This window comes from Aotus nancymaae, unplaced genomic scaffold (genome assembly GCF_030222135.1).
Source record: "Aotus nancymaae isolate 86718 unplaced genomic scaffold, 86718_ANA_hifiasm-v0.15.2.pri h1tg000012l, whole genome shotgun sequence".
NCBI lineage: Eukaryota > Metazoa > Chordata > Mammalia > Primates > Aotidae > Aotus > Aotus nancymaae.
Genome location: NW_026988423.1, coordinates 22,104,571 through 22,127,309, shown reverse-complemented (window position 1 = coordinate 22,127,309; position 22,739 = coordinate 22,104,571). Strand labels below are relative to the sequence as shown.

Below are 22,739 nucleotides of genomic sequence, written 5' to 3'. Positions count from 1 at the left end.
TGGACAACATGGTGAAACCTCATCTCTACTAAAAATACAAAAAATAGCTGGGCGTGGTGGTGCGCACCTGTAATCCCAGCTGCTCCAGAGGCTAAGGCAGGAGAATCGCTTGAACCCGGGAGGCAGAGTTTGCAGTGAGCTGAAATTGCACAACTGCACTCCAGCCTGGCGACAGAGTGAGACTGCGTCTCAAAAAAAAAAAAAAGAAAGAAAGAAAAGTTAAGTAAATTGCCATCTACCGTCAGAATCTTTCCCAGGTCTGCATAACTCCAGAACCTGGGCTCCTACCAAGAATGGCCCGGGGAGGGAGTGGAAGAGACAAGAGTCCTTGAGAACTCTGAGGGCTCCTGTCACCTGAGGGCTCCCCTCTTCTGGGCATCTGTGTTGCACCAGGGCAGCAGGGAGGGAAAGCTAGGTAGCACCCCCTACGTATCCCCAAGGGAAGAGAGAGAGGAATAGCATTGACCAGGGGAGGAAAGCTAGTTACCGGCCCATGGAAGGAAGAAAAAGAGAAGAGGGGTCCACGCCCAGGAAGGGGCCCTGGCACAGAGGGACAGCCCTGGGGACCCCCTGGCTGCTGCTTTGCCTCAAGACTGGAAGCAACATGGAACAGATGCACTGCCAGCAGCAAGGGGGACATATAGGAAGAGAAGCATTTGTGGGGGAACCCTGAAGCATGTGATAACACTGAACATCCAGTGGAAGGGCCTAGTGGCCAGCTGGAAGGACTGAACAGTGGCAGTGGAAGACTGGGTCAGGACTTCTCCCCGTGCTCCTGCCGTCAGCACACAGAAGCTGAGTCATACACCTCCTGCGTGCCCAACACCCGTCACAGTGCCAGACAGTGTGTGCTTTGAACTGAAACTGAGACACTAGGCTGGGTTGGAGTCACTTACTAGGAAACCTTACTGTGAACCCAAAAAAAATGGACTCTCTCTCTTTTTTTCTTTTTTTTTTTTTTGAGATGGCGTCTTACTCTGTCACCCAGGTTGGAGTGCAGTGGCATGATCTCAACTCACTGCAACCTCTGCCTCCCGGGTTCAAGCAATTCTCCTGCCTCAGCCTCCTGAGTAGCTGGGATTACAGGCGCACACCACCATGCCCAGCTAATTTTTGCATTAGTAGAGACGGGGTTTCACCATATTGGCAAAGCTGTTCTCGAACTCCTGACCTCAGGTGATCCACCCACCTTGGCCTCCCAAAGTGCTGGAATTACAGGCGTGAGCCACCACCCCCAGCCGAAAGTGGATTCTTATAGTCTATTTTGAGGACTTACTAGGAAACCTCATTGTGGCCATCTGAGGCCTGGGAGGAGAGAGGAGACCCTCATGGCCAAACCCCCATTTCCCTGCTGTTGCAACCGAGCCATGTGGAAGGGCATCCTGGTCACTCTCTCTGCCCAGCCCAGGGGGCTTGCCATGCCACCGGGGACCTCACAACCCCCAGGACACGTCCCCGCCCCTGGCATCTGGGACAAATCACCTTGGTGGCTGTGGATACAGCGCAGCCTGCCTCCTTCACACAGCATCACCAGCCAGGCAGCCTATATCCATTTCCCTTACAAGCAGTGGACCGAGAGTTGACAGTGTAAACACCACATATTAAAACGTCTAACCTTTGCTCCACTCCCTTCGCCCGCCCTCACTGGTGAGCATTTGGTCGGGTTTGTTGGCTTAAAAATAAAATAATAACAGGGCTGCAGTGGGCCTCAGAGGACTCGGAACATCCTGAAAGCTGCTTCTGCTCATCAATTATTCAGCCCCATTCAGGGAGCGATCAGTCCTAATGAATTGAATCTGATGCATTCCGTCTCAGTGACTCGCTGGGCCTGTTGTGATGGTGCTGAGCGACAGTGTCTCTGCAGCCCAGAGAGGGGGAGGGAAGGGGTGTGTGTGTGTGTGTGTGTGTGTGTGTGTGTGTGTGTGTGTGTGATCCTAGAGGACAGAGCCCATGCCTTGGCCACGTGTGAACCTCCAGCACCCACATAAGCTATGCATAAAGCAGGCATATGTGTATGTGTGTACATGTGTGCCTGTGCATGTATGTGTGCATGCGTCTGCATGTGTGTGCATGTGTGTGTGCGTGCCTGTACGTGCATGTGTGTGCGTGTGCACGTGCATGTATGCGTATGTGTGTGCACGTGTGTACACGTGTGTGCGCGTGTGTATGTGTGTATTGTGTGCATGTACGGTGTGTATGTGTGTGCATGTGTGCCTGTGTGTGTGTGCATATGTGCCCATGTGCACGCGTGTGTGTGTGTGTGTACGCAGGCTTGCATGCACACCTTTCCCCTTCCCCATCCTCAGGGTCTAAAACATCCCAGAGATCCAGCCCTGAGACAGGTGTAGTCACCTGTTTTCTCTCTAGACCAAGAAGCAGCATTGGTGTGAGGGGATCTGGGACCCCATGCCCCCACCACTCCAAGAGCTCGGCCCCCCTCATCCCCATCCTTTCCCCGACTCCCTCTCCCACCTCATTAGAATGCACTTTTGCAGAAGAACCATCAGAGCTGATTATGATCACGCTGCTTGATTAGCGGATGCGCTGTTCCAAGAACTACCCGAGGAGGGGGGTGGAGGAGGCGCCCGTGGGCATGGCAGGGGCCCTGACTTGCAGGGGGAGAAGGGGGTGGGTCTGGGGGCAGCTCTTCAGGCCCCACTGCTCCTGCCCGACTAGGAAGTATATCCCACCCAAGGTTCAAAGCAGAGCTAGAAAGTAGAACAGGGCGAGTGGAGGGGGCAGGGATGGGGGAACAGAGCACTGGAAGCCTGAGATAAAATTGGAAGTCTCCCACCCCAGCCCTCTGTGGGGGCAAGGGTCAGTGGGCAGGGTGGGGCTGAACCATGCTGTGCTGTGAGCTGGAAAAACAACTGCTGACTCCATTCCTTCCAGGACTGCTTGTTTTCTAATGAATTTTTCAAACACTAAGCTGAGAACAGCAGCACATACCCAACACGCGTGTGCAGAGACCTGTGTGCAAGCACTCGTGCAGGTGCACCCTGGTACCTATTGCATGCACATGCAACAAATTAACACATTTGCCCGTTCACACTTTAGCACACACACATACACATGCACGTTACACATACACAAGCGTTTTGTCCACCAGTGCCCTCCTGTAAGGCAACATTCCTGAGCCACAAAAGGTGGTTGCAGGTGGGACCATATGAAATATTGCCCAAGAGAGCCTGCTGTGGCCCAGCAAGGTGGGAGGAACAGGGAGGAGAGAGGCTGGGGGATGCTTTGAGGCTGTGTGTGCCTTGGCCTATGTAACCTGGCTGGCAGTGGAGAGCCAGGCTGCGGGGGAGGCGGTGTTTATCTCTGGTCATCCGGGAAGGTCCTTGGCAGGATGCTAAGAGGAGAGCACACAGATCAAACCTAGATTTGGTGACTTTAGGGCCCCCTGTAGCTGAAAAATAACATAGCATAAAAGCATCTCTGGGCATGCAGACTGAATGTTTAATTAACTAGGAAGGCAGGGCTGCAACTGGGGGTCCCTGGGCGTTGGCTCTGTGAAGAAATATCTCCATTCCTCCATCTGAGTCTCCGAGGGCTTCTGGAGCCAAAACAAGGGCATGAGGTGCTTTCTGCCCATGATCAGCAGGACCAGGACAGGCAGGTGGTGCCAAGCTCCTGTGGAGGGCAAGTGGAAGAGGGACAGACCCACACACACACACACAAACACCCTCTCTCCCAAATGCCCATGCTCCCTCCCTCCCTTCCTCACTTTTCCCTAGCCACTCAATGCTGAGCTTCAGCACTGCTCCATCCAGCCTCTGCCGTATGCCTGGGAGCATCTGCCAGAGACCCTCTCCCACCCCAGTGAGTGGGTTGGGGGTTTCTACGATCATAAGCTTAAGGGAGAGTCAGCCACCTGGCCAAATGCCTGCTACTGGTGAAGGTGGAGGTTTGGAAGGAATCTCACTGGAATCCACAGGAAGAGGGCACAACAGACTCCCTAGGAGAAGATAGCCTCCTTGCATTTAGGGGAGGAACACCAAGGAAGCCGCTCCCAACAACCTCATTTCCTCAGCCAAGGGGGCCAGGGACAGAGGAGCAAGCAATCACCCATGGGACAGACAGGGCTCCTGACGAGGATAATGACCACGGATGTCATTCATTCTGTGACATCTACTGTGCCTCCACTAGATTCCAGGCACAGTGTTAAGTTCTACAAATACAGCTATGCTCAAAATAGACAAAAATCCCTGCCATCAGGGAGTTTACATTTTAGTGAGGAAAAGGAATCTATGGCAAATACCCCAGAGATATCTCCTGTAAAAAGGAGAGGGGCTGAGACTGCCAAGGAGAGGGGAGTTTGCAATTTCAAATAAGGCGATCTGGGAAGGACTTCCTGAGAAGAGAGGATCTTGTAAAAAACTTAAGTCAGTTGTCATTATTCCTAAAATATGGGACTTGTTTTAACCAGAAAATTAGTATCTGGCGTTAGAGATTAGTTGGTCCAACTGCTCCATTTTGCGGATGAGAAAACAGGTTCAGGAGCAGAGACTGGATGGTGACAAGGAGGTGCCTTGCCCACAGTCACCTGAATGGGTAGCGGAGTCTGGAACTGGGTGTTTTGGGGTCCAGACATGGCTAGTGCCCCGTCTCCATGCTGCAAGGGCAGAGAAGCTCCGACTTCCCACAGCACGCACTCTTCTACCAGGTGCAGTAAATAAAAGGCTCCATCTCAAAGAGAGATGATGAGAGACACCATAAAATGTTTATGAGCTGGGCTGGTGGTCAGCACGCCTTCCTCCGTGCAGCACTCCCAAACAAATGGCCGTAAAAGCTTTACGGTGACTGGACACTGAACGGCCTGCCTCGACCACTGTGTCTTCTCAGCCACTCGGGCCTCTGCTTCTTCGCCATTGCAGCACCTTGTTAAAGATGACTGTGGCCAGAGCAGAGCTTCTGGAAAGAAATCCCGGGTTGTGAAGCATTCATGCCCCCTACATCCAGCTGCCAGCTGGGGACATGCTGGGATTCGGGAGCAGGTCTATAGGCTGGACTCCACAGTAAAGAGGGCCCAGGTCATTACCGGGGTACAGGTGATCAGACCCTGCCTCCAGGAGGATGGCTTTCCCAGAGGAGGGAATGGCCACGCACACATCCAGCTACTATCCCTGAGCACTGGAAAGTGATTGTGCCGCTGACTCACGGTCAGGAGGCATTGGACACTGGCCATGTACGCATACAGAGGAGTCCCCACACTCTGCTTTGGAGACCCCACTCACAGCACTCCTAGGACTGAATGGGCTGGTGAAAGAGCCAGGATCCCTGGGTTTCTTCTCCCCCCAGGCTGCCCAGTGTGTGTACTGATCGGATGTGAGTGGCTAGCCTGGAGCGCCAGCCATGCATCTACCTGCCCATGCCCCAGAAGCAGGAGTAGAGGGGAGTGAGGAGCCTGTCTTGGGCCTCTGGGAGGTCATCTGGTCATCTGCCTCCCAACAGCCCTCTGGGAGCACAGGGCCAGCCCAGCTGCACGTGCAACTCCCCAGGATGGATGTTGGCTACTTTCTTCCTCAGCGGCCTCTCAGAGCTGTCGATGTTATTCAGAAGACCAGAAGGAGTGACAGCTCCTAGTTGGCCTCTACCCCTTGGCTCAGCCTTCGCCCTCTCCCTCACCCCATGTATTGTTTGAAAGCATGTGTGTCCTTTAACTCTCAGTTCAAATTCCACCTCCTCCAAACATCCCCCCGGATGACATTGCCATCTGCTCGAGCTCAGCGTCTGCATATCCAGGCGGTCCTTGTCCAATCATCTTTGGGGAAGTATCTTGCCTTCCCTAGTAAATGAGAAGCTCCCGGAGGCTCTGTCTGTAGCTGAAGCATGTTTTTACTTTCCCCAGCCCACACGGAGCATAATACCTTCACAGAGCAGCATTTCATAAATATTAGATGAATTAGTTAATTAATGAATTAACCTGCCTTAGTAACTTGCTCCATTATCTAAATTCCTCCTTACTGAGAGAGATAGTCTTCTCCTTGCCTGAACCTTCCCGCCTGATTTCACTGTCTCTATCCACTGGCTCTGATGGAAATGTGATATTCTGGCCCTCCAAGCCCCTTAGCTTTCTCCCCGCTCTGCAGAACCTTCCACCTCCTTGCTTTGCCCACACATCCTGTTCTCCAGCCCCTCATCCTTGCCTCTACTCTTCCCCAGCTCGTGTTCAAGCATCCACAGGGCTCTCAAATCACAGCAGCTGGTTTGGTGCTTTGATAGCAAGGGCCTGGCCCCTAGGAAGGACCAAGGGACAAGCCTCCAGAATCCCAAAGCATCTCAAGGAACAGCACAGAGCCCCCTCTCTTTCTGGCTGAGCCCCCATCCTTTGCTTGCTGTACCCCCTGCCCCCCTCGCAGGTGAACTTCTGAGGTCACCCAAGGAAATGATATTCAGATATACGTTCATTCATTTCCTCACCAACAAGCATTCATCAGGTACCTACAGTTCACTGGGTGAATAAGTCCTAGTATATAAGACCCCCGGGGGGGTAATGCAGTTACCCCAACGACCACGCGATACCTGCCCTAATCCAGGTGTGGACCGAAGGCTGCAGGGCTGTGTGGAAGGAAGGTGGGCTTCACGGAAGAAGTGGCATTTGAGCAAGATCTGAAAGGATATGGGGGAGTTTCCCAGGAGGCCTTTGTGGTCAGGAGGACTTGACCAGCATTGGTTCTTCTAGGCCTAAGGAAACAAGCTGGGCAGCACCTCTGGGTCTCCGCCACAATCCATCAGAAAGCCCAAGGGGGCCGGGAGGCATAGATCCGTCCTAGGCACACACACACACTAGGAGGGGGTCAGCAGAGGCCCAACAAGAGGTCTCAGGAATGGGCACTGGGCCATTGCTAGAGTCAAGCTCCAGAGAAATCTATCTGAAGATGTCCAAGGCCCAGTAAACCACTCAGAATACTGGGAGCAGAGTCCCACCCCAGGAAAAGAGGCACTCAGAGACTGGGATGAGGTGGTCCAGGCCATGACCGGAACCCCAGAAAAGCTGACTGGGATTTAGGTTCCAGGTGGGTCTGGAATAAGGTGGATCAAAGCCAGCTGGTGGGTGAGGAGCCCATGTGGTGGGGGATGAGAAGGACACATGCCCAGCGGCGCTAGCCCAGGCAGGCTGAGGCATGGGACTGAGGCGTTCACTGCATGCTGGAGGAGCCCAGGCTGGAGCGAGCAGGAAGTGGAAGATGACATTGCAAAGATCAGCTGAGGGCCCTACTGAGGGTCATAGAGGCCACATCCCTCCTAAATGTCACTTCCTCTGGACTTAGAGCTCCTAATCAAGAACTCTCCCAGGATGCAAAGGGCTGACTGTGTTTTCCTATGTCCATACCTGGCTGCCCACTGCAGGCAGCTCCCTTCTGAGCCCTGAAAGTGCAGGAGCGCCCTGAGGGCTGAGGGCCATACATCTGATGCCATCCGTCCTTCCCCCCAGAGCCCATCCTCTACTGTGGCCACTCTGGATGGACCCAGGGTGGAGAGTAGCAGGCTTCCAAGGAGGGGTGGGGCTGGTGCCTGGGAGAAGGCCAGAGGACTGTGCATGGCCTTGTAATTTAATTATTCAACTGCAGGAAGGAGATCTCATCTATTGGGTGCTCATCCTTGTTAAGCTAATTGTCTATCTCCTTCACTCTCTTCTCCCCCACTTGCTGGGGAAGTCGCTGCAGCCTAATTGAGTTATCATAAAGATAATGGCTGATGCTCTAGCCAGAGCCGAGAAAGGAGGTTCTATCTCACAGCAACTCAGGCTCCAGACAGGCCCCCCAGGGGCTGAGATGTAGGCAGTGTTGGTGGGGGGGGCTGCAGGCTGCATTTCTAGCAGGGGGAAGGCTGGGTGGATGGTGCTTTTCCCGGAGGCTGTCCTGCAGAGGACAGGGCTTCCTCTCTGCTCTTTCCTGCCACCCAAGGGAGTTCACCTACAAGATAAAAAGATCTCTGGACCAGTTGTGGTGGCTCTTGCCTGTAAACCCAGCACTTTGGGACATCAAGGTGGGAGGATCACTTGAGACCAGGAGTTTGAGACCAGCCTGGCAAGCATAATGAGACCTGTCTCTTTAAAAACACTTTTTTAATTAGTCAGGCACAGTGGTGTGCACCTGCAGTTCCAGCTACTTGGGAGGCTGAGACAGGAGGATCACTCAAGCCCAGGAGGTTGAGGCTGCAGTCAGCCATGTTCACGCCACTGTACTCCAGCCTGGCTGACAGAGCAAGACCCTGTCTTTTAAAAAAAAAAAAAAAAAAAAGTGATCTCTTGTCTCTTGTCTGGGCATGTTTGGGGCTTTCTGGGAGAAGCAACCGAGCCACATGTTAATGAGACTTGGACTTGGAGAGCAGACCAGGTTTCAAATCCCATGGTCATATCTTATGAGCAGGGCAACCTAGGGCTATTTCTTCTCCACTCTGAACCTGAGTTTTCTCATCTGTAAAATGGGGACTTTATTGGAAGGAGGATCCCGTGAGAGCATGTGTATAAAGCAACTGAACAGTGATGCGAGCCTCCACGTGCCTGGCCTACGCTCGATGATGATGGAGTAGGGCGAAGTGGCTGAGGGCTCTGTGGGAGAACCCAGAGTGCAGCACTCTGGTTTCAGATGGGCAGCCGTAGGACATGCGTGGGGGACAGTCCCAGCACCGCCCTTCCTTCCTCTATTGCCACCGGGCACCCCACCTCTATCCCAGGCCCTCAGAGGTCTGTGAGATGCATCACTGGGATGAGAATGTGGGTACAGGGGTGCCAAGGAGCAGCAGGGAAGCTGGAGGGAAAGGTGAGCAGAGGTCAGCAGGCATGAGTCAAATTCCAGGACACATAGGAAGGTCAGAGTTAATGCAGGCCAGCCGAGGCCCTGAACAGAGACAGTGGGTCCCGACCTGGGCGGGAAGAGGGACAGGAGCCAGGCGCTATTAGGAGACCCTACCTGTATAGGAGAATAAGGCTTTAGTGCCCCAGGGGAGCTCTGTCCAAGGCCCAACCCAGAGCCCCAGGTAAGGCAGGTGAGGCGGTGCTGGCCAGGCAAGGGTCTGACGGCAGCACCCCCTTGCCTTCCCAGTGCCCCCTCTGATCCAGCCCTTCGAGTTCCCACCCGCCTCCATCGGCCAGCTGCTCTACATTCCCTGTGTGGTGTCCTCGGGGGACATGCCCATCCGCATCACCTGGAGGAAGGACGGACAGGTGATCATCTCAGGCTCGGGCGTGACCATTGAGAGCAAGGAATTCATGAGCTCCCTGCAGATCTCCAGCGTCTCCCTCAAGCACAACGGCAACTACACGTGCATTGCCAGCAACGCGGCGGCCACCGTGAGCAGGGAGCGCCAGCTCATCGTGCGCGGTGAGTAGGGACAGGCCAGCCTCAGGGGAGGGAGGAGCCGACTCTGCCTGCTGCTACTACAGTCCCTCTAGGTTTCCAGTTCAAATCAGAGGCTCGTGGAAGGTTGGCGCCAGTAGGGCCCTTCAAGAAGATCTTGGAAAAAAAAAAATGGTCTCTTGTCTCTTGTGCGGGCATATTTGGGGCTTTCAAAGATGATTTTGAAGGACCTTGCTGGAGCCCAAACCTCTTATTTTCCAGGGCGGGAAACCGAAACCCTGAGCAGAGAGATGCTTGCTCAGTCAGTCAGTGGCAAGGGCGGGATTGGAACTCAGAACTCCCAACTCCCAACCCAGTACTTGACAAAAGCTCTCAGCATCTTGGGTTTCAGAAGCTGCCTGCTTCCAACTTTATCATGGCCCAGAAAGGGCTGCCCTCAGATGGAAGGTGCTCCAAGCCCTACGAGACCCAGCAGAGACTGAAATGGTCTGTGTCCCTCCCTTCAATCCTTCTGCAGTGCCCCCTCGATTTGTGGTGCAACCCAACAACCAGGATGGCATCTACGGCAAAGCTGGTGTGCTTAACTGCTCGGTGGACGGCTACCCCCCGCCCAAGGTCATGTGGAAGCACGCCAAGGGTAAGCCTCTGGCCCAGCCAGAATCTCTAAGAAGGGCAGGGACGGGAAAGGGAGGATGCTCTGATGGGATTTGAACCTATTCCCTGCATGCAACTCCTACCCCTGGGTGGGAGTCCTCGGATCTGCACCTCAGTGGACCCCAGGCTACACCTGACCTGAAGTCATCCTCAGCCACCCCTGGAGGTCTGTGGACTAGGAGCAGCCATCATGCTGACTCTGTAATTTCCTCTTGTCCTCCCAGACACAACCGCTCCCCTCCCACCTCCAGCCCCAGAACTCAGTGTATACCTGCTTCCCCTACCCCACCCTGCCCTGGGGTCCCAGAGCCTTGAAGCCCCCTGCTTCTCACCTGTCAACCTTTTCCAGGGTCAGGATCCTTCTTGGAGCCCAATTTCATCCCAAGGATGCCTTTGTTTTCTGATCAAGGCCCAATCCTAGACTGTGTTCGTGACTGACACTGGGAAATGGAGGGTCAGGGGGTGCCCACAAGTCCCCCTTGGAGGATGCCAGCCTCTCTCCCCGGCCTGGTTGCCTAAGACCAGGCAACTGCCACTGAACAGCTCAGTCTTCTCTCTACCTGCAGCCAACTGGCCCAAAGAGAGCTCTTTCTTCCTCTCCAAGGAATTCACCCCAAAGAAGCTCCATGCCAGTGTCAAAGTGGGCATTGAGCTGAGGCTCCCAACCCCATCTCCCTGCCTCAGAACTGGGGCAAGGCCAGGCCTCTGGGGGATGTGGGTGGTCTTTTCTGTTGCCCGCCAAGAGCTGTGTGGCCTCGGCACTTTGGGGATGGTGCAGCTCTGCTACAAAATGGCCCTAGATCAGCAAGACTGAGGCGTCAGGGCCATTCCTGGAGCACTCTCAGCCTACGCCCAGTGCCAACTCAGCCCACCTAACAGCTGCCTTCTTCCAGGGAGCGGGAACCCCCAGCAGTACCACCCTGTGCCCCTCACTGGCCGCATCCAGATCCTGCCCAACAGCTCGCTGCTGATCCGCCACGTCCTAGAAGAGGACATCGGCTACTACCTCTGCCAGGCCAGCAACGGCGTGGGCACCGACATCAGCAAGTCCATGTTTCTCACAGTCAAGAGTGAGTCCTGCCCCCACACGGCCCCCCAGCACCCCCTAATCACAGCCAAGCCCGGCTCTGCACTCTCCCTGCCTACCCGCTTGGTTTCAATGGTTTCATCTATGAAGGGGAGGCAGGAAGGCTTCCTAGTCAGAGGTGGGCTTGGGACCCTCGGACAGGGCGTTCAAAAGCACTGTCATCCAAAACAGGGGCCTCACCCTGAAAGGGCCCAACTCACCCCACCCTGGTCACAATAAGCTCATCGTTTACTCTGCTGCCATGTCATGTGGCATCTCATTTACTTTGGTCTGTAGATTGGCGATTCAATCTGAATAATCCTATCAATTTATTTTTGCCACTTCATATACACCTGCTTGTGTACAACCTGTTTGCAGCTTAGAAAGGAAAATACCATATACAAAATGTAGAAGAAGGGCCTATGATCAGAAAACCTGGCCTCCAATTACAGATCAGCCTGGTGAGCTGAGTGACCTTGGGTGAGTCAAGGTCACTTCCCCTCTCTGTGCTCCAGTCCCCTCAACTGTGCGAGGGTTCCCTTCCCAGCCCACCAATCTCACGAAATTGTAGTGATTCATGCCAGAACTGATCATGGAAAGAGGAAAATGCTTTGGAAAAGCCCATGGAGCAATGCAGCTCACTACGATTAGGTGCTGCACCCATGGCTTCTAAATCCCCTGACCCAGAGCTGGCCTCAACAGCCTTACAAGCACATTGCTTATTTGCTATCCCAGGATTTTCTTAAGTCCCACACAAACATCCCTACTGTCTGGGCCTCTCCCTTTACACTGCAGGGGTCTGTATAATGGGTCCCTGGGAATTACATCAGAATGGCCACGTCCATCTAACCCTGTGTCAAGACGTGGCTGTAAGGGCTTAGCATCTGACCTGGCCAAGTATGAATCTGGGGGCCAGGACTTAATGACGGGACCTTGATGAGCGTACTTGGCCTCGTGCTACTTCATTTTCCTGATCTACACTATGGGCGGGGTTGGGGGGCCTCAGGTCGTAATAAGATCTTACCTGGTACATTTCACGTCAAGAGCGAGTCAGATGGTGTAGGTGAAGCAACCGGGATGGTAAGTGGCCTGCAAAGATTTCATGGCCTGGCCAGCTTTGTTATTTGTAGTGGCAGTCCCTCCCGGGTGCAGGTGGGAAAGGCTGCTGACGGCAGAGCCCGGTGTGTAGTCTGCCCGGCCTCCCCCCAGAGTTCCCGCCTTTAAGAATCATAGCTTCTTTATTGCTTGCCAAAGCCCGCGTTCAGCTCAGCACAAGACAGGGAAGCCCCAGCGATCGATGCTCAGGGAGCTCCGAGCCGGAATCCCCGCCCTGGGGAGCAGCTTCCCTCACACTATCAAAAAGCACTTTGTCCTTAATAAAACCAGGCAATCAATCTACATCCCTCAGCCTGGGAGAGCTTGGCTAATTCTGGCTGCGCGAGGCAGGGGAAGAGCAGGCACCTCCGCAACCCTCCTCATCTCCCAAACTCGTCCGTGCTTTTTTTGCTGTTGTTGTTGTCTGCCTTTTCCTTTAAGTTGGGGGATTCCGCTGAGCTGCCAGCTCTGTGGCAGGTGGTAGCTCCATGGAGATGCAGGGGTCACAGGTGCCGCAGGACGCAGTGGTCAGGAGCTGGGCTGTGCGCGAGGAGACCCTGCATGCCTCAGGCTGTTGCTGTGCCCTGGGCCCCAGAGCAAACCACTTCCCCTGGCGGGCCTGCACTTTTTCTATGCCACCCTCACTTCACAACCCAGCAGCAGCTGCAAAGAGCTCTGAGGGGTTCAGAAAGAGCATATTTGCTAAATCCAGGGCCACCTCCTGGACACATGCTGCACAAAACCTCACGCACCACACACACACTGGGGTTTCCCTCTGGAGCCCTGTCTTCCCGAGGGAATGGTGGGAGTTTCTTACCATGCCAGTCACTCCTGGGCAGAACCTGGACCTGGATTCCTCCTTCCTTTCCTCCCTCTTGTCCTCATCTGTGGGCCTTGGCATGTTTCTTTGCTTCTCACCTGGTAGGGCCAGCAACACACCTTTCTTACAGCTGCTGTCTCTCCACACTTCAGGGCCACATCATCCTGCTCAGGGGACTTACGATCACCCGCACCACCTCCCAACTCCCACTCATGGCTCCTGAGTGGCTTTCTGATGGGCTGCTCTCCAGCCTCGCCACGCACACACTCGATCTCACACACCCTCTGTTCCTGTCCCCCTTCCTGTCACAAACGCCCATTCTGGCCCCACTCTCCCCAGTGACCTGCCCCAGCCATCCTAGAGGCCCTCACACCACCCAGAACTCAGCACGAGGGGAAGAGGCAGGGCCAAGGACATTGGAGGGCAGCGGCCATGGAGGCCGGCAGGGGCAGGGCCTCCGTCTGGGGTTGGAGGGCTGACTGTCTTTGTGTAGCAGCCTGCGTGATTCTGCACTGTATCTGGCTGCCAGAGGACACTCCTGAGACAATGCAACACTGTTGAGGGGTGGAAGTGGGCACTGGGTAGCCCATGGTGTGCCTGGCCTTCTTGGGAACATTTGTTCTGCTTCCTGCCACTGCCAGACAGGTGCCTGTTCCAGGTAACCTGCCCCAGCTACTGCCCTGCACCGCCTCTACCCTTGCCTGCTCTTTTCTTTCCCTCTTTCACTTTTCCTCAACTTGACAGCAGCTCTCTCAGTCCCCCATTCTGATTTCCGTTTAGAGGGCACAGGTAGGTGGGACCTTCAGGACCTGGTCACCCATGGCCTCACCAGGGGAAACCATTCCTCATCATCCCTCAGTCCATCTCAAATGCCCACACCATGGCCCACTTGCAGAGCCAGCCACACAAAGATCTACCATTTGCAAAGCCAATTTCAAGGTTTGCTCAATGCCCCTGACACACTCGGGAACGTTTTGACCCAAAATAACTTTACCTTTCTAGACCTCACACTTTTATGAACTTTCAGAGAGCAAACTGACCTTAGTCCCCACTTTGCCTGAGCAGAAGAAAGAAAATAAATCTATCAAAGGGAATATAACAGAAGAGAAAGCCTCCAAGTGTCAGACTGGGCGTTTGTAGCTGGCTTCTATTGGGGAGTGTCTATACCATTAATCCCTGCAGCTTCCAGTGATAACCCAGCACTCACTTAATGGTGCTCCCTGAGCACTCACTAAATAGGTCAATAAAATGCGGTGATTAAAAGCATGGACTTTAGCACCAGACATCCCTGGGTTCAAAGCCCAGCTCTGCCACTGGATAGTGAGGTCCAGGATAACAATCTCTGTAAGCCCCAATGTCCTCCCCTGTAAGTTTGGAATTACTATGTAGGACTTTGTGCAGTGGTAAGGTCTAAATGAGACCGTGCACAGCAACTAATACAGTTTTTGGCACAAAATACACATTCGATAATTTGTAGTCATTAGTTTTAGGTGCTAGAAACCCGGTGATGAGTAAGAGCTACCATTCTCAGGGAATTCAGAATCTTGAAGATGAAATTGACAGATACCCAAAACAACTATGATACACAAAATGATAAATGCCCTAAAAAGCTATGAACAAGGTGATACAGAGAGAATCTGAGATAGAGTCATCAATTTTAACTCTGGAGGTAAAGAAACAGGTGTCAAGAAAAGCTTCACAAAAGCAATCGTCTCTAATTAGGGCTTGAAGGATGAGAAGGACTTGGACAAGGACCAGTAGGAATGGAGGTCATGCCCTTTTGGGGATGTAGAATCAGCACAGTGTGGACGCAGGAAGGCCTGTGAATGTCCTGTGGTGAGGAGGGAACTCAGGGTGTCTGGCAGAGAGTGATGGGGAGAATGAAATGTGAGATGCTATGGCCTTTGGAAGCTAAATGTTTTCTTTCTACATAGAGTTGATTCTTGATACTAAGCTCCAAACCAGAGTTCCAGGAGTCTGAGGGTCTGGTTGAGGATCGGAATTCCTGAGCTAGTTCTTGGAGAACTGCTATATGTTAAGCTTTTCAGGATCCCAGGGAGCTAAGGGTTTATTAGAGCAGTCAAGTGGTTTTCCAAGTCCTTGGACATCTTTGATGGCAACCAACAGGCCCAAGTGGTCCCCACTCTTCCCTGAGTCTTAGCATGCGTTGAACTCACAAGTGCCTGAGCATACAGTCCAGCATTGCCGCCTGCATATACAGGACTTTACAGTTTACAAAACTGTTCCCATACCTTGCTTGTGAGGTTGGTAGGTAATAGCTCCTTCTCAGAGGACATTGGAGATTAGATCAAGGTCACTGGGTTAAGTATAGTCTCAGCTGAGGCCAGAACTTGCTTATATGGACTGATGGTTTGGTAGAAGGAACACAGACAGAGGGAAAAGGCTGGGTGCTAGTCCTGGCTCAGACCCACTGGCTCTGCATCCTTGAACTGTCCCTTCCTTTCTCTGGGCCTGTTTCCTCATCCATACAGTGAGAGGCCTGAACTAAGATCTAGTCACTAGATGACCCCAGTTTCCCTCCAGCACAGACAGCTGTGACTCTAGCAGCATGGGTAATCTTTTCAAGGTACCAGGCCACCTCCCAGAACTTGGTTGAAAATAAATGTAATTAACAGAAGAAAATGCCAGGTCCACAGAGCTGCCTTTTATCTCCCTTTTAAAATGTATTTTTAAAAAAAAAGAGAGAGAGAGAGAGATAATGACCAAAAGGAGGAGGAGGTAATTCCACCTTCAGCTGATACGTGGGGGAAAAAATAAAGCATCTTCAAAGAGAGTTCTTCAACCAGAGAGGCAGGTACAAAGCCAAGCTGCCTAGTCCCAGGCAGAGGGAGGCCGGCTGTGCTTTGAGGCAGCCATCGCATGGCAGTGCCCTCCCGGGGCTCAGCCATCCCCTTGTCCAGCACGTGACCTTATTAGACAGGTCTTGTTACACCTCCCAGACTCTCCTCCACTCTGTGAAGGCACCAGTGATTGGGGCCCAACAAAGCCCATGGCCAATTAAACCCATAAGCGCTCTTCGTTTGGTTTGAGTTTTGATTTATTTGTTTAGCAAAATGTCAGACCAATTAAAGTGAGGTCCAAGTGCCCTCAGCGAGCACAAACCCAGCTGCACAGCCACAACATCAGGAGCGGGGAGCTTGGGGCCAAACTCTCATGGGAACTGGAGAAATGAAGGGGTGGGCTTAGCAACAGAAGCCCTCGGGCCTCCGTGGACCGGGTCACCTGCCATGGTTGGCCACTGGGACTGAGGTCAGGATGCAAAACTTGGGAAAAGTGCGTCTGGCAATCCAAGATGGTCCTCTTTTCAAAGTTGCCCAAAGGAAACGCCTTGTTGTCAGAGCACCTCCCTTAGACCTGGGGGACTGGGGCCCCCCACCCCTTCCACAGGGCAGAGAGTCTATGAGCCCAAAAAAATGGCTGCTCAAAGCCCACAAAACCCTTTCTAGACCACAGTCCAGGTACCTAGGGAATTCCCTGCCCACACACCGCCCGCCTGCTTCCAGGACCTCCTGAGGCCTCCTCCACAGACTGTCCTCCTGCAGATGGGCCTCCCACCACCCTGATCCCTAGAGGTGAGGGACAGCTGTTGGCAGGGTGTAAGTGGAGCCTGGCACACAGATTGGGTGTGCACACACTACACTCCCAAGGCCCCTCTCAGCACAGATGACAAACTGAGGCCCCAGAGAGGGCAAACGACCAGTCCAAGATATTCCTGTGTGTCCCCTGGTGGTGGGTCCTATCTCGTCACAGACTGAAGCTCTTTGGGCATTGGGACTGGTCTTCCCCTCCCTGGGTGGAAACTCTCACTCCCGGCACCCAGCTCAGCACAGGCCTCTGCCCACTCTGGAGTCTGCCCTGGGGACTGACCCGCTGACTGACCTCCAGCCCACAGGTCTGGTCCAATCCCATCTGGGCTCACTGGCCACCTCCTCTGCCCTTATGAGCCCCCCGATTAGGCGAGGGGTGGATGGGATAGACTCTGCTGGATCTGCAAGCAGCAGGGGGAGGAGGCGGGGCAGCACTCAAGGGCTGAGGCCTAAGTACCGAGTTACGCTGGCCTGCTCCTGGGGCTTGGCCCCACCACAGCTGTGGGATTTGGGAGCCATCACCTGCTCTCCCTAGCCAGGTAATGATCATAGTTGGCCTCACCTGTTCAGCCTCCAGGTGGCAGAAAGGGCCCCACCCTGGCCCATGCCAAGCCAGGGAGTCTCCTCTGGAGACCTGGGGCCCAGTGCCTGCCCCCATCTCCATCCACAGCAGCTGGAGGGAGGGAGGGAGGGAGGGAAGAGAGAATGAGCCATTGTGATGACTTCCATGGCAATGATCATCTGCTGACTCTTTGGCCTCATTGATTTCGAGACTTCGCAGAATAAGAAGCAACACTTTGACTCCTGCTTCATCAAACAGAGGCAAGGAGAGAGGCTGGACAGGTCCTCTCACCAGGCCAGGTTCCCACCACAGCCCCTCTTCTCAGAGGAGCAGGGAGTCCTCGCCAGGAGGTCTGCAGCCCTGAGCCAGCCACAGGCTCCCCCCACCCTCTGCAGAGCCCAGGGAGGCCAAACAAGTGGTTCATTTAGGAGACAACAAGTCCTGACCCTGGTTCATGTCCCAGTGTTCCTCACTATGCCCTGGGTGACTTGGGGCCCGTCACTTCTCCCCCCAGGGACTCGGTTTGCTCCTCTGTTCAGAGGGGTCACCACCCTCCTCTCCCTTTCCCTCACCCACTAATGCATGAATAGAGCTCAGCAAGTGGGTTGCGTTCTGTTGTGCCAGTGGAGACTCAGGGCATGTGTCGCCACTTCCAGGCCCTAGCATTCGGAAGCTGTAGCCTTTCGTGCTTTGGGGAGTTATAGGAAAAATGAAGAGAAGCCTGAACCAGCGAAATGTAGGAGATCTTACTGACCTCCCAATGCCAACAGTGTTGTCGGAGCAATCACATCACACCCCAAACCTAGCCCCAAAGCAGACGTTTGTACAAAAGTTTCAAGGTAGAAAAGAGCAGTCTCCATGTGGAGCAATCTCCATCCTTGCCCTGGTCCCCTGAGAAGCAGGGAGGTTTTATTAAAGGGATAGGAGGGATACACTTCCGGTTCCAATTGATTGATTGATTTTTGAGACAGAGTCTCACTCTGTCATCCAGGCTAGAGTACTATGGCACAATTTCCACTCACTGCAAACTCCTCCTCCCGGGTTCAAGTGATTCTCCTGCTTCGGCCTCCTGGGTAGCTGGGATTACGGGCACCCGCCACCATGCCTGGCTAATTTTTGTATTTTTAATAGAGACAGGGTTTCACCGTGTTGGCCAGGCTGGTCTTGATCTCCTGACATTGTGACCCACCTGCCTCAGCCTCCCAAAGTGCTGGGATTACAGGAGTGAGCCACCACGCCCAGCCAGGTTCCAATTTAAAAGTGCTTGTCCCTAAGGGTCTCATGTGGGCTCTTGCCTCCTTCTTTAGAGGTCTTAGCCAGTGGTAGCAAAAAGCACATCACCACCACTTCACTGTGATCCCTGCAGTCCCCATGACCACAGCACTGAAGAGTTTCCAGATGGATCTGAGCTCCAAGGTATCATAAAGGGCAGACCAGAGGAATCACAAATTGTGTGCATCCTATATGTCAGTCAAGGTCAAGGTGCCAGCAAACACTCCAAGATGAAAGAGAGTCAAGGTTATCATGAGGTGGCTCCATTTAATAGATAAGAAAATGCAGGCAGGCACAGAGCTGAGCAGTGCCTCCAGACTCTGCCCTAAGTGGGGAGCCCAGAATCACTCCCCCAATTACAGTCAAAGCTCCTCCGAATGGTGGGGCCAGAATAAATTGTTGGATCAGACAAGTAATAAGCAGGTGCTTCCTAAGTAACCCCCGGGGATTCGGCATGGTGACAAAGACTGACAGAGAAAAAGACAAGATTGAAGCACCCTCCCTGCCCTCCAGGAACATACGAGCTGGTTAGGAAGCTGCAACTGACCTTCAGGAAACAAGGCAAGATCACGTGCTAAAACGTTTGGCACTAGAAGTGTGATGTGAGGTTAGAGAAGGAAAAACCTGAGGTGGACAGACGTGGTCAGGTAGAGCTTCCTGGAGGGACGGGCTGAGTTGAGACTAGAAGAATAGGTAGGGTTTGGAAGGGCAAAGGAAGACAGGAGGCATCCACGTAGAAGGAGGGGCATGAGCAAAGACCCTGGGGCAGGAAGCCCAGGCAGGCAGTGAGGCACACACCTGACCAGAGTCGCTACTGGAGACTAGAGGAATGAGCGGTATCATTCTGAAGTCTGGACATGATGCACTAGATGACAGGAATGGTATTAAGATCTTCAGCATGGAATGGAGAGGAAATGCAACTCTAAGAATCATTCTGAAGGAACAAATACCAGGCCTTGATGAATGGGACAGAGGAGCTGGGAGAGGCTAGGGCTCCAGGCTGAGAGATGAGGATGATGGCCCCACCAATAGAAATGGAGTAGATGGGAATGGAGGGGTGGCATAGTCACTGTGACCGTGTCAAAGCGAAGGTGACAGGGGGTGCCCTGAGCAGCCGGACACTGGCTGACACTCTGCCAGGATCCTCCCTAGAGCTGTGTGCTAGACCAGATGAGCCTAAGGCTCCCACACCACTAAAGTGACTCATGACTTGTGTGACTGGCAGGTTTCCTGTCCTGAGCCAGAAAGCAATGAGACAGGGCTGAGTGCAGCTTTGCATAGAAGCCTGAGCCCCCTCCCGCCCCTCCCTGCCTAGCCCTCTGGGCCTCTCAAGTTCACAGAGACTCAAGACGTGGCAGAATTCAATTCTAAGGAACATCGTCTCCTGTCTGTGTTTGCTCACATCCAGCCGTGGCACTGTTCCTCCATTACACAGCAAAGGACTTCAGCCAGGTGCTGGGAGGATATCAGGGGCAAGGTGGGCATGGTCTTTGCACACTCCTGCACCTGCCTGCTTACCGCCAGCTGGGGCCTTTGGGGCTGGAAGCATAACAGAGGGTACACTCCCCACAGAGCAGGCAATGCAAAGCCCACACAACCTGGCACCTAGGAAGCCCCCCCTGCCCTGGCCCAGCTCTGTGGGGCAGAGGCTTGGCTCCCATCCCTGGGCACTCTGCACTGAGAACCTCTCATCACACACTGGATCCCTGTATTAGTTTCCAGTGGCTGCCGTCACAAACTGCATAGCCTGAAACAACAGGAACTTTTCTCTCACAGTTCTGGGAGGCTGGGCTGGCATCAAGGTGTCGGCAGGCTCATGTGCTCTTGAAAGGCAAGAAGGCTTCTTTGCCTCTTCTGGAGGTTCCCAGCCATCCTTGATGTTCCTTGCACTGTAGACACATCACTCCCATCTCTGCCTCCATCACCACGTGGCCTTCTCTTCCTGTGGCTTCGCAGCCTCTTCCCTCTGTGTGGGCCTCTTCTCTTTTTAGGAGGACACCAGTCATATTGGATTAAGGGCTCACCTTACTTCAGTGTGACCTCATCTTAACTCACATCTTGGTTGCATCTGCAAAGATCTATTTCCAAGTAAGCTCCTGTTCACAGGCACCGGGGGTGAGGACTTTAACATATCTTTTGGGGACACAATTCAACCCACAGCAATCCCATGCCCAGCCAATGATCTGTTATTGATAACTCCATTCTTTCCAGCATCTAGAAACCGACATGCTCTCCTTCCCTGCATCCTACAACTGCCACCGTCTGAATGCAAAATAGTCTCCTAGCCAAAAAAATGCCTCTGGGTCAAGTCTAAAAGCCCAACATCTCCTGTGCACAGAATCTCAGGGCAGGGGCCAGTAAACTGGGTCTCAGATCTGGCCGGTAGCCTATGAAACTGGAAGCCAGCCACTCCCATTCTCCATGTTATGTTGTCTGTGGCTGCCTCCGGGTACAAGAGCAGAGCTGAGTCCTTGCAATGGAGACCTATGGCCCACAAAGCCTAAAATATTTACTTCAGGCCCTTTACAGCTCTAGGGTATTCATAGCAATGACCCAGGAGTACCTTCCAAGTGATCCAAGAAAGATGGCATCTCCTTCTGTTTCTGAAAGGATTCTGATGTTCAGAGTCATTTCTCTCATGTCTAAAATGGAAACAAAAAATGCTACCCACGTCTTAGGGCTGTTTGGAGAAGGGAGGGTTAATGAAATAATTCGTGTAGAGCATTAGCCATGGTGCGTGCACATAATAAGCTTTCAATAAATGTTAGCAGTTATTATTACTATCATTTTTCCAACATTCTCAGGAAAGTAGAGGACCAGACCAGGCACAGTGACTCACACCTGTAATCCCACTACACTGAGGCCAGCGAATTGCTTGAGCCCAAAAGTTCAAGACTAGCCTGGCCAACCTGGCGAAACCCTATCTCTACAAAAAAAATTACAAAAACCGGGCATGGTGGTACACCCCTATAGTCCCAGCTACGGAGGAGGCTGAGGCAGGAGGATCGCTTGAGGCTGGGAGATTAAGGCTGCAGTGAGCCGTCATCGTGCCACTGCACTCCAGCCTAGGTGACAAAGTGAGACCCTATCTCAAAAAAATAAATAAATAAAAAGTAGAGGACCAGAGGCAGGGGGAGAACTAGGTCCACATCTTCATCTGAGAACACCCTCTCTTGTGCTTCTACTTCTTAGCAAGCAGCCAAGAGAAGAGATGACTGGCCCCATTTTAAAGCTGGATAAAGTAAGGCCTGGTGAGTTTGAGGATCTCAACTGGGCCCCTAGCGCAGCAGAAACAGCTCTGCAGTTCACGTCCCCAAGCATTCTCTGTGACCCTAGCCCCCATCCCTTGCACACACACCGTTCCTGCCAGTTCTGCTTCCTGTGTACTGGAGCAGTGGACAGCCAGGGTCCCACAGGCCCCAGCTCCCCCGGCACCTCCCCACTGGCTCTCGGCACTGAGGCTGATTGCTTCCATGCAATCTGAATTAATCTCATGCTTCAGGTGGAGCTTGGCTAATCAGGGGAGACAAGAAGCCGAAGTGGGTGCAATCAAATTAACAACGCCAGGGCCCTGGCTCTTTGAGAAGGGAAAAACAAAGCAGGCACCAGAAGGCACCCCCTCCCCGCTCCACCCCAGCCTTTCCCAGGGGAGGCCCGGAGATGCCGCTGCCGTCGAGGCGGAGTGAAGCGCTGCTCCCACCCGCCCCGTGGACCGCCCCGCGCGCCAACAATGCCCCTTTGTGGCGGCTTATCTCACACCGCCAAACAGCGCCGTAGCTCTTATTGGGAGCTTGTTAACAAGGAGCAGCGACACAAGGCTTTGCGAGAAGGGGAGTGGGGTGGGTTGCAGAAAAGGAGGGGCCCCCTCACCTCTCGGGGGTGCATGTAATCCTTTCAGAAACAAAAGGAGACGAGAGCTCCCTGCTCCCTGACAAGGTGGGTTCACAGAGCCCTCGAGAGGTTTCAGGGCACCTGCTTTCCCTTGGAAAAACCTCTCCCAGAAGGCAAAGGAGAGGACATCCGAGAAGGCATTTTATTGTCCCCAAAGCATCCTTTTTAGTGACAAGCTCTATGAGATTCCCGGAGAGATTTCAGTTAGACTTTCAGAAGCACTTCCCAAAAAAGTCAAGTCCCTTCCTGCGGGATGATGATTATATTATAATATAATAAGGATGAGTGTTCCTGAAGAACACTCAAAGTTTGCTGACCTTCTTCCAATCCTGTTGACTCTGAGGTTGTCCTGCCAGAGGCAGCTGCTGTCATAGGAGGAAGAGGAGGGCTCACCCAGCCCTGGGGTTCTTCTCCAAACCACATGAGAATTACCTCAGGGTAAGGATGGGGAATGCAGGTGCCCAGG

General features: G+C 53.4%; 1 protein-coding gene across 3 annotated transcripts in view; it reads left to right on the top strand.

Annotated features, from left to right (window-relative positions):
* The window catches only part of DSCAML1 (DS cell adhesion molecule like 1), a 373,161-nt gene that overhangs the window by 278,959 nt on the left and 71,463 nt on the right, over positions 1-22,739 (top strand). For all 3 annotated transcript variants that reach the window (XR_010342409.1, XM_021671177.2, XM_064375453.1), the window contains exons 9-11: positions 9,051-9,329; positions 9,823-9,942; positions 10,853-11,029. Coding sequence is in view for 2 of the 3 variants with exons in the window: in XM_021671177.2 (XP_021526852.2) it covers positions 9,051-9,329; positions 9,823-9,942; positions 10,853-11,029 (576 nt within the window). In the remaining variant the exon portion in view is untranslated. The remainder of the gene's footprint in view (positions 1-9,050; positions 9,330-9,822; positions 9,943-10,852; positions 11,030-22,739) is intronic.